The sequence below is a fragment of the Mugil cephalus genome, chromosome 15 (genome assembly GCF_022458985.1).
Source record: "Mugil cephalus isolate CIBA_MC_2020 chromosome 15, CIBA_Mcephalus_1.1, whole genome shotgun sequence".
NCBI classification, from domain to species: domain Eukaryota; kingdom Metazoa; phylum Chordata; class Actinopteri; order Mugiliformes; family Mugilidae; genus Mugil; species Mugil cephalus.
Window position 1 is genome coordinate 24,803,072 of NC_061784.1, and position 14,340 is coordinate 24,817,411.

At 44.8% G+C, this 14,340-nt stretch overlaps 1 protein-coding gene across 2 annotated transcripts; it reads right to left on the reverse strand.

Moving 5' to 3' along the window:
• Positions 1-595: 595 nt before the first annotated feature.
• On the reverse strand, positions 596-12,273 carry LOC125021477 (stromal interaction molecule 1-like). Of its 2 annotated transcripts, none has more exons than XM_047607567.1 (14): positions 12,115-12,273; positions 11,078-11,224; positions 7,364-7,494; positions 7,179-7,293; positions 6,197-6,308; positions 5,851-5,966; positions 5,589-5,763; positions 4,491-4,668; positions 3,483-3,650; positions 3,023-3,123; positions 2,316-2,551; positions 2,012-2,098; positions 1,855-1,918; positions 596-1,448 (listed from the first exon to the last, which is right to left on the reverse strand). In XM_047607567.1, exons 2-14 carry the CDS (start codon positions 11,211-11,213, stop codon positions 1,079-1,081), a joined length of 1,989 nt encoding a protein of 662 aa, XP_047463523.1. In that variant the 5' UTR covers positions 11,214-11,224; positions 12,115-12,273; the 3' UTR covers positions 596-1,078. The 2 variants fall into 2 exon arrangements, with proteins under 2 accessions (XP_047463523.1, XP_047463524.1); XM_047607568.1 differs by lacking the exon at positions 12,115-12,273 and adding an exon at positions 9,733-9,834 and having other exon boundaries at positions 11,078-11,221.
• Between the last annotated feature and the right edge of the window lie 2,067 nt (positions 12,274-14,340).

Consider the following 14,340-nt stretch of genomic DNA (forward strand, 5'->3'; position numbering starts at 1 on the left):
AACCATTCTGGTACATGAGTCAGTCTTTGTTTGGGCCACTCCTTTAACCCTAGTGGAGACGTTCTCTGGATCTGATGGACCAGTCTGGGTCTGGAGGTTCCCAGGAGAACTCTGCTGGTCCAGTTTGGGGACGACCCACTTCCGGTTCCACCGTGACTGAGAGCCAGAGCACAAAGCTAACAGGTCAGTGAACGCACCACCTGGAGTCAATATTGTCTGAGTCAACAGAGTTGAGGCGGAACAGGAGGTTAATTATTTCTGTCAGTGTTGACGTAACCGATAAAGTTTTAATGTGGCAGCAGCAAATAAAAGGGGGGTTACCTGTAGTAGTTTTGTAACCCTGGTTCTATGAGGAGTTAGATCTGTTTTCATGTTCATTCAGGGTGAAACGTTTGTTCAGATTTGTTTGAAAATTTACATGAGCAACTTGAAAGACCGAATAAATTAGTTTTATTAATTAACTTTAAATCATTTAGTTGAGAAACCAATTAAATCATTCAAGTATTTCTTTATGTAATTAAAGAACTTAAAGCAATAATCTGACAATATTTAATAATCAAATAAAAATCCACCAGAGAAGAAGAAACAGAAACTGTCCACTTCTACCGTTTTATTAGAGATTTCAGACGTATAAATAAAAAAATAACTGAATAAATGTTTAGTTCTTTGGCATCAAAGACTCTGGGTAATGAAGTCCTCACACAGCAGCTGCTTCAGTCTTTGTTCAGAGTAAATACCAATTTAAACCTCAGACGTTCTTTAGTCTTCATTCAGGTCACATATACAAAAAAAGAAAAAGAAAAACACTTTAACAGGATGTGGTGAAACAGAGGAATGACGTCCCATCATGAATCATTCTTATCATGTGTCATGATAACTGGAGCCTCATTCATCCTCGATCCGTTCTTCTCTTTACAGCCAAGTCCTGCAGAACGTTGGTGTCTTGATGTTGGACTTGGTTTTGCTCTTATGTCCAGTAGCAGAAATCATCCTCCACCTTCTCTGCAGGCATCATTTTCATAAAGACAGAAACAGGATAAAAGAGGAGGAGGATGAAGCTGATGGAGACGTCGTCTCTTCAGTGGCGTCCCTGCTTCTTCTTGAAGATCTTATTGAAGGCGTTTCTCCTCCTGCTGCTGGACTCCTCCCCTCCGTCCTGGAGCCCCGCCCCCTGGCCACTGCTGGCCAATGAGGTGGAGGACGAGAAGGCGTTGACGGCGTCGGATGTGATACAGAGGGAACGGGTGGAGCTGGCAGAGGCGAGGACGGAGGGAGAAATTCCTCTGAGCTCCCCGAGGCTGGAGCTCTTCTCCAGACCTCCTCCTCCTGTACCCTGCAGGGGGTGGAGCCTGGATGGCAGGGGGTGGGGCTTAGAGCTGTACACGCCTCGTGATTCGCTGTGAGACAGCGGAAGGGCGGAGTCAGAGTCTGAACGGTTCATGATGTCCCTGAAAAAGGAACATTTACATTAGAGCAGCCAAACAATTCAAACTTTTAATCAGATTAATCTCAGGTTGATGTGGATTAATTCAGATTAATCCTGGTTTGTCTCCACCTGTTAGCCGCGTTAGCCCAAGTGCTAGCAGAATCCCCGACTAACGTATGCTTGGCTTGGTTAATGTGCTATTTGAAGCTGGAAAGAAAACTCCTTCCTGCAGAGTGTGATAATACTTTATGTGTCTCCACTGGTCCCTCTTGGCTTTTTTGTCCTCAAATGTCCCAAGTTTCCAATAACGTGGCCAATCGGAGTGTGTGATGATGTGATTGGGCCATTCTTGTTGCTTTAAACCCCGCCCTTCCTGTTGCTGTAAGCCCCGCCCTTCCTGTTGCTGTAAGCCCCGCCCTTCAACCAACCTCTGAGAGCTGAACATCGCAGCGGGGTCTCCTACCCTCTGTCGCAGGGGCATCAGACTCTGAGCTGCAAAGAGAAAGACAAAGAGGATGAGGAGGAGGAAAGAAAGAGAGGAAGAAAGAAGGAAGGGAGGAGGAAAAGAAGGAGGGCGGGGCCAACCGGATTGTTTCCATGGTGACTGGGTGTCTGCGATGCCACTCAGGGGCCAGAGGTCACTAACTCGCCGGTCCATCTGCCAAGCTGCATCTGCAGGAAGCAAATCAGGAGAGAGATGCAGAGACCAGAGGACCAATCAGAGGAGGGGGAGGAGTCAGAGACCAGCCACCGTTAAGTTCCCGGTATCAATTAAAATGTGTGTCCACATGCGTCCCCAGAAAGGAAGGAAGGGAGGAGTTAACTCAAACCTCTAGATCTAGAGACCTGAGTAATATTTATTAGTCCTAAGGAGACGAGATGAACTCACACTGCAGCGTCCCTGGAGACAAGATGTCCTCGTCCATGTCGTCCAGGTCGTCGGACAGGAGGAGGTGCTGAGGGGTCGGAGGTCTCAGGCCCAGGAAGGACGGGTCCAGGTTGAGGGCGGAGGCCAGAGCTCCCAGACCCGGGTTGTTGACCAAACCGAATCCCGTCAGAGTCTCGATCTGCTGCCAACGGTGGAGTTTCTCTCTGAGCGCGGCCGTCACCTCAGCCAGGGCCTGTCTGAGGGGGCGGAGTCAACACCTGAGCAGGTAACGGGCTCAGAGAAGGAAGGAAGGAAGGAAGGAAGGAAGGAAGGAAGGTGAGAAGGAAGGAGAGAGAGACCGAAAGGAAGGAAAGAAGGGGTAAAGGAAGGGAGGAAGCCACGATAGCGATGCCAGACCTTTTTACTACGCTATACTACGCTATCCCATAGGACCTCTTATGGAGCTGTTGGCATGGCAACTGGTGGTCGTCATGATGTCACATCCTGTTTCTATGGCATCATATAATGAACTAAAATGAAAATTATCCAAAAAAAAAAATACCACTTGAACATTCATCACTAATTTATTAAGCACCTATTTTAGTTTGGCCCAGGTCCCGCCCACTAACATGGAGGGGGTGGAGCTTATGACCTATACTGCAGCCTCCAGCCACCAGGGGGAGCTCTACTGGCTCTACTGTTGTTGTTACAGTCCATGTTCTACTCACTTGGCCGATAGGATCTTGTGGTCGACGTCGTCCAGAGACGAGCTGTGAGCTACATGAAACGTCCCGAATAGAGAACTCCTCTTCTTCTTGATCTTCTCAGCCTGAAACAACCAGACAACACTGAGACCAGGACCAGAACCAGAACCAGACCAGACCAGGACCAGGACCAGGACCAGACCAGACCCAGGACCAGACCAGGACCAGACCCAGGACCAGAACCAGGACCAGGACCAGGACCAGGACCAGGACCAGACCCAGACCCAGACCCAGACCCAGACCAGGACCAGACCAGACCAGAACCAGAACCAGAACCAGACCAGGACCAGGACCAGACCCAGACCCAGACCCAGACCCAGACCAGGACCAGACCCAGACCCAGACCCAGACCCAGACCCAGACCAGGACCAGACCAGAACCAGACCCAGGAACAGAACCAGAACCAGACCAGTAGAGCACTCACCCCCTCCCTGGCCTGCAGCAGCTGCCTCTCCGCGCTCTGTTTCTTGATGTTATAATACTGGACCTCCACCTCGTGAGTCAGCTGCAGCCACTTCTGGAGAGAGTCTGGAGGAGCCCAGTGAGTCCGAGACTCCAGCTCCTTCTCAGCCTTCCTCAGCGCCGTCCGCACCTGCAGCATCACCACGGCAACAAGTCAGACATGTAGCGTAGCTAAGCTAGCCTCTTCCACCAGACTCAGGCACTAGCACTTGGGCTAACGCGGCTAACAGCTGGAGACACACCAAGACAAACCAAGACAAAGACAAGCTGCCAATGCTGCTGCTAATATGTGTCCACTCCTGCAGCCACTGTTCACTGGGAGACACTGTTCTCAATAAGAAGCGTCAGCTCTCCTCTGGTTGGACAATGTCAACAAGTTAGTTGGTCTCCGTAGCAACAGGGACACGTCCATGTGGACATATGGTGGACAAAGAAAGACACTAAAAGTTGTTGAAGGTGTTAAATGAACTCGTTCAGTGTAGATATATTCTCTTCTTCCTGGAGTCTGTTGGATCATCAGCAATCGAGATTAAACATGAAGGAGATTTAATCGGATTAATGTGAATTAATCTGATTTAATCTAAATAATTTCAATTAATCTGATTTAATCTGGTTTAATCCACAGAAACTCTCAGATTAATCTGATCAAAGGTTTAACGGTTTCACAGCTCTAATTTTATGGTATTTTAAAATGTGCCAGATAAATAAGGAGGTGAGGAAGGTGAAGGAGGTGAAGGAGGTGAAGGAGGTGAACAAGGTGAAGGAGGTGAGGGAGGGGAAGGAGGTGAAGGAGGTGAAGGAGGTGAAGGAGGTGAGGGAGGTGAAGGAGGTGAAGGAGGTGAGGGAGGTGAGGGAGGTAAAGGAGGTGAGGGAGGTGAGGGAGGTGAAGGAGGTGAGGGAGGTGAAGGAGGTGAGGGAGGTGAGGGAGGTGAGGGAGGTGAAGGAGGTGAGGGAGGTGAGGGAGGTCTACCTGCTCAAGCTCCTCCTCTGCGTATTTCTGGCGACTCCTCTCGCTCTCGGCTCCTTCTCTGAGCTCTCGGAGGCGAATGGCTTCACGTTGGGCCGAGTTCATCTCGTTCCTCAGCTCCTCCTCCACCTTCACCTTCTCCACCTGAACGCAGCGCTGCTCCTCCTGAGCCTTCTGCAGCCTGACACCGATACAACACAACGTTACAACACAACGATACAACACAACGATACAACACAACAATAAAACACAACGATACAACACAACGATACTACACAACGATACTACACAACGATACAACACAACGATACTACACAACGATACAACACAACGATACAACACAACGATACAACACAGTTTTTATTTTTATTTATTCTATTTGTTATGGAGTTGTGTGTTTCTTTTTAATTCTGGACTCGTGTTGAATGTGTCCAGGACAAATGTCTCCTCAGGGACAAATAAAGACTCTTTAACGTGTCGCAGGTCTCAGGACGACACTTGAAGGTGTTTTGTATTTGTTGAATGTTGCGTTTACTGACCTAGAAAACTGGAGAATTCTTTACTTTAAGCAATAAATTTAATCAGTCGGTAAATTTCAGGATCAGTCGGTAAATTTAAGGATCAGTCGGTAGGTTTCAGGATCAGTCGTAGGTTTCAGGATCAGTCTGTAGGTTTAAGGAAGCTGACTTTTCCTGTTCAGTAAATGATTTCAGCTTCAGTCCAGCAGGAACACCAACAGTTCCAGTTCCAGACCAGCAGGAGGCGCTGTGTCCCGTCTCAGAGTGTCGGTCTATTTTTAGCCGGACTGAATTATTCCACAAAGGAAACAGAGTTCATCCCCAGGATCAGCAGAGTGAGTCTGGACCTGAAGAGACGTTCACTGACTGTCTCTGTTCATCCATTCATTCATAACCAGGAGGAACCTGAATGTGTCGGTCTGCTACAACATGACTCCATGTTCTGACCATAAAAGGACGAAAGTTTCTGCCCTGGACTCTCTCCCGCCCCCCTCTCAGTTACTTCCTGCTGCTGTTATAATTCAGCTATGAAATCAAGGTCTGGTGAACCACCACCAGTTCCAGGACCAGTTCCAGGACTCACTTCTCCTGCAGGTCCATCAGACTCTGCTCGGCCCTCTGCAGACCCTCCAGGTCCTTCATCAGCTTCCCCAGGTCGTCTCTGGACCTCCTGGTCTGGACCCAGGCGAACCAGCAGCCACACAGCGCCATGAGGACGGACAGAACCAGGACCAGGTCCTTCCAGCGGTTCTGACGACCTGAAGAACCTCAGAGTTCACATCAACACAACAACACAACATAAAAACAACACAACAACAACAACAACAACAACAACAGCACTGAACCTGGTGGAGGTCCGAACAGGACGATGTCCAGAGCTTTGAGCTGAAGCTTCTGAGTGTGACTCCGGTCTAAGATCTTCAACAGGGACACGGTTAATGTGGTGTTCTTCACAGCCAGCCTGGAGGAGGAGGAGGAGGAGGAGGACGAGGAGGAGGAAAGATACTTATGTACATGTGATTTCTTAGTTTTTTATTTTCAATAAATTTATAAGAATCTTTAAAAATGAATTTGATCCAAAGGAATAAAACTATAACAGAACAACAGTGAGTGCGAAAACTGGATGAGGTATATGAGGTATATGGGGAGTAGGTATAGGAGGAGGAGGAGGGGGAGGAGGAGCAGCGGTACCTGGGTAGAGCTCGTCCGTCCAGCTGTAGCTTCCTGAAGGTCTCTGAATACTGAGGCAGCTCCACACTGAGCAGCAGCCACTCCTCCACCTGCTGCACCGTCCAGTTATACACTGAACACAGGAAACAGAGACCAGGTGACACCTCCTTCTTTCTCCTAAACCAACATGAAGCATTAAAACCCAGGACCCGTCCTCCTCCAGGTCCAGGTCCTCTGGTGTAGCTCCTAGCTGAGTCTAGAGGAGTCTGGTGTGAGGAGTGACTCCAGGACAGGAGCTGTGATGTTAGTGAGGAGGTGTCAGTGAGGAGGTGTCAGTGAGGAGGTGCCAGTGAGGAGCTGTGATGTTAGTGAGGAGGTGTTAGTGAGGAGCTGTGATGTTAGTGAGGAGGTTTACGCACACATGAAAAAACTAAGTTAAAGCCTTAATCAGACTTTAACTGGACAACGTGTGCTCATGCTCCAGAACCGCTGCGCTGATGTGTGACCTCAGAACAAAAACAACCAAGAAAACTGGTCACAGAAGAAGAAGAAGAAGGTAAACAGAGCTGGTAGAAGAACAGGGGACAGCGCCATCTATCTGCACCAGGAGTAGCGCCACATACGTATGAGATTAAAAAGCTGAACTATTATCATCTGGTTGTAGTTTGAAATGTCAGTCTGACACATGAACGACTCTGTTTATTGTGACGTACTAGGTCAACAAGAAAGGAGCCATATTAACCCGCTGAAAAAACATATATCGCCCCCTAGTGTGGAGGAGGAGGACATGTTCCCGTCAGTTATTTGATTTTCTACGCCACATGTAAACTGGGACAAGGACACATAAGTCCATTAAACTGTGGATGTTAACACACTGACGGAGCCGTGGTTGAGCCAGTTGCTACGTATGAGGCATCATGTCATTGATCCATAGAACGGAGTCACATCCACAGACTGAATCCTAGAATCTGATCTATGACCCTGATGTTTTCAATGGACTCACCCTCAGAGTTCTTCCAGGTGTTCCACATGTCCTCCACGCTGATGTGCAGGTCGGCTCGATGGAAGCTGCTGTGTTTGGCTTTGGAGTCGTGATATTTCAGATCCTCCCTGAGAAACTGAGGACGAGACGTTAGTGGTTTGAGTTTCCACTAGAAACGTCTGAAGAGCGTTGAGTATTTGTCTCACCTCGTCCGTCTCGGTCGTGTCCACGGTGCCGTCAGCGTCATCGTCCATCATTTTGTGGATGCTGCAGATCGCATCGAAACTCAGGACGGAGCTCTCGTCCTGACAGAGCGGTGGATCTATGAGACACAGATCTACAGAAAAGAGCATCTATCACACACAGATCTACAGAGACTTGGAGGAAACGTCTTCTAGAAACACAAGTCCAGATGTTTGTGTTGAAGTGTGTGATGACAACAGATCAAAGGAGCTTTGTGAGGAGCTCAGAAAAAGAGTTGTTGTTGCTCATGAGGCTGGAAAAGGTTCCACAACCATCTGTAAAGAGTCTGGAAGCCACAAATAATCCACAGAGAGTCAGACAGATTGAAGACGACTGTTCCCCTCCACAGGAGTGGTCCACCAACAAACATCACTCCATCATAGTGGGAGAGGAACCAGAGGAACCCAGGGGAACTTCTAAGCAGCTAAAGGCCTCTCTCACATTGGCTGATGTTCATGTTGATGAATCCACTCAACAACCAAAGACACTGCTCTCTGTCCACAAAGAACATGTGGGACAATGTTTAGTGGACAGATGAGACCAGAGTAGAAAGTTTGGTTTAAATGTTTGGAGATGAACCAACACTGCATTCCAGCATCAGAACCTCATCCCTCCATGACACATGGGGGCGCTAATGTCCTGGTTTGGGCCTGTTCTGCTGCATCTGCTCATCATTGATGGACCAATGAACTGTGAATTCTACCAGTGAACTCTGAAAGAAAATGTCAGGACATGAGTCCATGAGCTGAATGTGAAGAGAAACTGGGTCATGGAGGAAGACAAGGAGCCCAAGAACACCAGTGGTTCTCCAGAAGAACCAGATGAATGTTTAGGAACAAGTCAAAGTCCTGACCTTCATCCAGTAGAAATGTTGGAGCATCAGCTGATGAGAGGAAACCACCAACATCTCACAACTCAACTGGTTCTGATCTGGGATCTGTTTAGACCCTGATCAGCTGTTACAGGAACATTTAGTCTAGAGGAGCTTAGAAAAAGGACATTAGTTCATTTTATCCAGACTCTCAGGACTGTGAGTAGAATGTCTTTTAGTTTTGGTCGTGTTTAACCACCAACGTTCATCTTAAATCCTCCTCATTGTTCCATAAATCTCATAAAACCTGAGTTCTCAGACATGAACCAGACGCTCAGAGACACGGAGACATAAACACGACCCAGACGAAGCTCAACGAGGCCGACTGTGTTTCTGGATCTGATGCTGGACGACAGATTAAAACCTAGAACACAGCTGTCAGCCCTCGGCTCAGGTTTCCTTCCACCCACGGCGGCTGCACCACAGAAGAAGAAGAGGATTACGACGAGCAGCTGTGAGGACAGAAATACTTCGATAACAGAATGAAAACAGGAGGACGGTCGGGTCAAAGTCACAAACACACAGAGGGAAGACCACACCTCCCATCATGCACCCTGACAAGTTAATCTGCATCCATCTCACTTCCTGTCCACGCCGAGTGGGCGGAGCCGACACTTCCTCCCTCCAAACCGTCTCTTTCTGTGGCTTTTACTTCCTGTGACATCATCAGCGTGTCGCCTACAGGACGCTGTGGTTAGCTGCTAACGGCTAGCTCCCACGCTAGCGCTACCGCACAGCAACAACACAAACTCCTGTTTCTGCCTCTGAGGACCTTCTGGTGGTCGTGATCCTGGTCCTGATCCTGACCCTGACCCTGACCCTGACCCTGATCCTGATCCTGGTCCTGGTCCTGGTCCTGGTCTCTGTAGCTCCTCTTTAATTAATTACATGAATCTAATTCAGTTCCACAGACTTCGTTAAGTTATTTGAGGTTTATGGTTTTTCTTTTCTTTCCTCTCCTTCGCTCTTAGACCTCACCTTCCTAAATTAAACCTTTGTTGTTTTATCTGTGGATTAAGTCCTAAAAGCCTGAACCTGTACCCGTGGACCAGTCTGGACTCTACTTGTCCCTGACTCTGACCTCCGTGCTGTTTCATGCTGCTTCTCTTCCTCCGGTTTCAGGCCGTGAGGAGAGTTTCTGACTCTGGGCTCTGGAAAACGTCTCGAGAGGATCTGGATTGTTACTGACGTTGTATAAATAAAATAAGAGGCCAGAGGACGAGGCCAGCGGCTGATTTAAAACCCAAAGAGTCAGAAATGAGACAGAAAACATGAGGATGAGTCAGATGATTGGTGGAGGCAAGGATAACATTAGCCTGGAAGCTAACACGGGCTAACGTAAACACAGAAACAGGAATGAAAGCAAAGCACCAGGCTGAAACCAAAAACATCGAACAGGTCAAAGGCTAAAAGACGAGAGCAGAACCAGTCACCGATGACACAACGCTGCCGAGTTTTCACCATTTCTCCCAGTAGAACATTCTTTCAGTCCAGTCACATTAAACCTCGTAATGATGCTGCTCCTTCAGCCAATCACATCTCAGGTTTTATCCTCATGTCACACTGTGATTATAAAGAAACGATAAAGAAATAACATGTGAATGTGCAATAATTCACACACTAATTCTCTTAATGATGTTCAATAATTCCACCCGTGGACACGTGTGTTTGTCTCATTATTACGTGTGAGGAGAATCTTTAGGTCGTGTGAGTGTTTAAGATGTTTTTACTTTTCCTTTATTTTTATTCCACAGAGACGTTTATTCTAAAGAGACGTTAGCTCACATTAATCCTCCTATTACTGATTTATCTTTGGAGTCAATCTGACCTCGTTCAACGATTAACGTCATTGTTTTGCTTCATGTTTAATGACTTTCCCTAATTTAATGGAGATAATGTGTGTTCTTACTCTAGATAATAGTCTCTGTATCGTTACGGGTCTGTGGTTTGATGCTGATCTCGATATTTCTCTACGATCTGTAACAGCTTTTCTGGATGGTTGTTTTTATTTAGGTCGTTCACAAACTAAACAAAAAGAACCTGACTCATAAACTCGGGAACATTTTTTAATTCTAATCATTTTCTGGAGGTTTAATTTGTTGGATTGACTAAAAGGATAAAACATGTTGGTTAATTATCATTCCACCTGTACGATAACGATAAAGACATTCTGTTCTTTTCTCGGTTCTAGGAGACGCTGTCGCCTCAGGTTCAGATCTTCTTAGAGAGAAGAAAATCTAAATAGTTTAAAATGAATTCTCTTAGCATTATATTTACATCTTTAAGGTTTATTTTTGTCATTTTATTGCGCTGACATTGACGGATTTGACGCATGTGATGAGTTTTAAACTGAGACCAGAGCTTCAGTTAATTTCTCCAGCGTGTTTGGGATCAGTTGGACCTCAGAATAAAAAAGACTCAACGTCATCTTTGAACAGGAAGTGGTTTCTGAAAGGAATCCTGTCCTCATATGTGGACACTGGGGTTATTATATTATTTTTATTAATGCAATAAAGTCACCACCATGTGTAAATATAAAACTATGTATTTAAATACCTGAACGTGGCCGTGCTAACAAGGATCTACAACCTACCAAGTCCCAACGTCCTCAAACGAGGACCTGCTAACAAGCAACATTGTAGCTCGTTACTGTTGACAGAATTTGCTAAATTTACGCATCTGTTAAAACTTGATGAGGTTTTGGTCCTTGTCCACTAATGTGTCCACTTATGAGGACATCATCACCACTCCCATTAGCATGCTAGCATTAGCGCCCCTCGCCGAGGCTCATGGGAAAACTTCCTACCTGGTTCTTGGTTGCCGGTGGAAACGAGGTGACGGTGTTGTTGGTCCCGGTGGGCGTGGTCATCTCTGTCCAATCCGCCGACAGCCCCGACACACGCACTCAGCACACACACCAGCCACACACACACACACGCCATGTCCTTCAATCCTGTCAAAATAAAAGCCTGGATGTAAATGTCAGTTTACTTAAATTCACTTTTTTTATGGAAACACACAAAAACACAATGTACTACCGTCCTGTGACCTTAGTGGATAAAAATGTCCCATTGACTTTATTATTATAACCACATTTTAACCTCTCAACCATGACGCAATAAAACAATTCATTTTGTGATATAACACACAAACACACACACACACACACACACACACACACACACACACACAAAGCTCAATAACACGAGCACAAAACTATTGAAATAACAAACATCTTTCCCCTGTAACGGGGGAACAGCTGATTATAGTCGAACTAAATATTTAGTTTTTTTCTCTGAAATAAACTCTGATATCACAGAATGAATGTTTATATTGTGTCATGACTGATAAAATGTGGTTCTACTGGGATTCAAAGGAAAATTATTGTCCATGACAGTAAATGTAAAATGTGATGCTACACAGAAACTAATGATTCAGATCAGAACCTCAGATAAACCTGTTCGTGTCCGAGCTTCAGCCTCCAAACATTAGTTTTATGGAAAACAGCTCAGCTCACTTCTGTTTTGTTGCTGTTTTGTGTTTTAGTGAGAAACAGCAGTGACTTTAAGGTGGACTTGTAAAATGCTGAAATGGTTTAAAAGATTTGTAAAGAAAAAAACTGAAACAAATATAAACAGATAAGTTTTTATCGTTTTTTTTTTTTTTTTTTTTTTTTTTTGCGTGGACATTTTTGTCCTCGATGACTCGACAGTAAAGTGAAGTGATGCCTGAGGGCGAAGAGGTCAGAGGTCACACAGCTGCTCGGTTTCCCACCACAGCTTCATCCTAAACGTTTGAGGAAAAAGCGCCGCAGCCTGAAGACGCAGAGAAGTGACCACTCACCTCTAATCCATCGATCAGCTGATCACGTCCGAACACAGCTGATCGCAGCTGATCGAGCGGAGGAGACACGAGGACAGAGACGGTCCAACAGTTTGTCTTCAGGTTTCCGCCCTGAGACTCAAACTCAACAAACTACTAGAGAGAAAAAAGACACGAAGACATCCGCCTCTGCTGCGTTCACGGACCCGCTGCAAGCTCCGAAACCTGAGGACTACGACAAGCTACTGATGTTATTGACAAGGACCAGTGCACATTCACGAGCATCTGTTCAGACAACAGAATAGCAACAATGCTAATTAGCATCAGTCCCTCCAGACATTATGAGACATAGAAGAGGACGAAAGATCCAATCAGAGCGCATCATGAGACGTTCCCTGTTCGTTGGTTCCTTGTTTGTTGGTTCCCTGTGCAGCAAACAAGCAAATTCTTTTTTTATTTATTTTTTTTAAATGCTGGAAGTCCAATAAATGAATAAAAAATAAATAAAGCTGCATTAGAACCTTTGAACGTTTGAATAAATAGAGAAAAACACAAAAGAGGAAACAAAACAAGTACAAAGACAAAGTTTTTAAATGTTCTTTAAGGTGGAGTTTCACCCTCTGATCTCAGTCGGACCAAAGAACTAATATGAATAAAGCAACAATTAATATAAAACTAATAAATATGAGCTGCAATAGGCAATAAAACACGAAACACTGGGGTCCAGAGTCATTCACAAACTTAATGAGTAGAACATTAAAATGAATCTTAAACGAACGTGAAGCCAGCGTAGAGAGGCCGGTACCGATGTAACCTGGTCTCATCTGGGTCCTGGTCCAGACTAACACTGGACTAAACACTGATAATAAGAGGAGAAGTCACACGGGGGGAGGAAGGACTTCACTTTACTCAGGAGCCTTAAACGGTTCTAACACTTTTTATCCTTTAAACCATAAAAAAGTCAGCTTTATGTGTCAGGTTACTTCTGTTAGTTTGTTAACTCCCTAAATGACTCTTAAATCAAAAATAAACCTTCATGTCCATCCAGAAAACCTGGTAGACGACTACAGAGAAATATCCACATCATCCACTGACTGACGATAACTATACAGAGATGTGTTCAAGTGTTCATGTCGTTTCTAAGTTCATATTCTTGTTCTCTAGAACATTTGGTATAAAAACTTTTAATAAGAACATGTCAGGGTCAGTGTCTCCGTTAAATTAGGGAAAGTCATTAAATATGAAGTAAAATCATGTTAATCACATGTTTAGAGACGTTAAACAGTGAATCAGGTCAAACTGACTCTGAAGATAAAGAAATAACAGGAGGTTAAATGTATTTATTTACGATTATTAATATTGTTATGAAGCTTCCACCTTTAAGGCTCATTTCCTGGTGTAATAATCTCCTACAGTTCCTGAAGGCAGCTCCACCCTTCTGTTAGGTACAAGGTGATGGCGCCGCCCTGCGGACAGAACGAGGCGGTGCAGGAGGATTAAATTCTGCTTTAAATTTAATGCAAAAAAAACAAACAAAAAAAAACACACAGAAGGAGCTGTTCAGCTGTTCTCTGGTTGTATGAAGCCAAACGTGGAGACACACAGACAAACTAATATATATATATATATATATGTATATATATATATATATATATATATATATATATATATATATTATATATATATAATATATATATATTTAAATAAACTTTATTAATATCTGCAGCGCCAGAGCATGAAAACCACCAGGGGCCACACACATTTCAGAATATCACAAAATACACAAACCCTTAGAAAAGAGTCATAAATCCAGAGTCTGGTCTGTTTCACGTCAGAGGATAATAAATAACAATAGTTTAAACATGAGGAGTGATTTGTGATCGGTGTGAACATATAATCAGATTAATGACAGTTTGTTGTTGGTGGATGAGTCAGTGAAACATTATATAAACATTATATTAAAAGAACAAATGAGGTTTAAGCCCAGTAAGGATGAAGCTGTGTCTCCCATGAAGCTCACAGGTTATATTAACTTCTATTCTATTTTATTTTTCTCAGTTATGCATCGATGCTTATATCAACAAAAACATGTTAGTTTGTCCAGTACAGAAACAGCTGTTAACATCTGGATCTTTTTTAAATGGTTGTGTATAAATAAAGTTTAGATGGTGAATTCAGAGAATTATTTCCTTGTTGTTCTTGTTCCAGTCCGGTTTGTTAATAAAGTTCTTCCACATTATCAACTCG

What these genes read in the sequence shown, in the direction of transcription:
- LOC125021477 (XM_047607567.1), bottom strand. Translation starts at nt 11,213, where the DNA reads ATGGCGTGTGTGTGTGTGTGGCTGGTGTGTGTGCTGAGTGCGTGTGTC. An exon ending in TGCTGCAGGCCAGGGAGGGG is followed by an intron (nt 3,124 to 3,482) that starts GTGAGTGCTCTA and finishes TGGTTGTTTCAG; the next exon opens with GCTGAGAAGATCAAGAAGAA. An exon ending in GCGATGTTCAGCTCTCAGAG is followed by an intron (nt 1,449 to 1,854) that starts GTTGGTTGAAGG and finishes TTCCTTTTTCAG; the next exon opens with GGACATCATGAACCGTTCAG.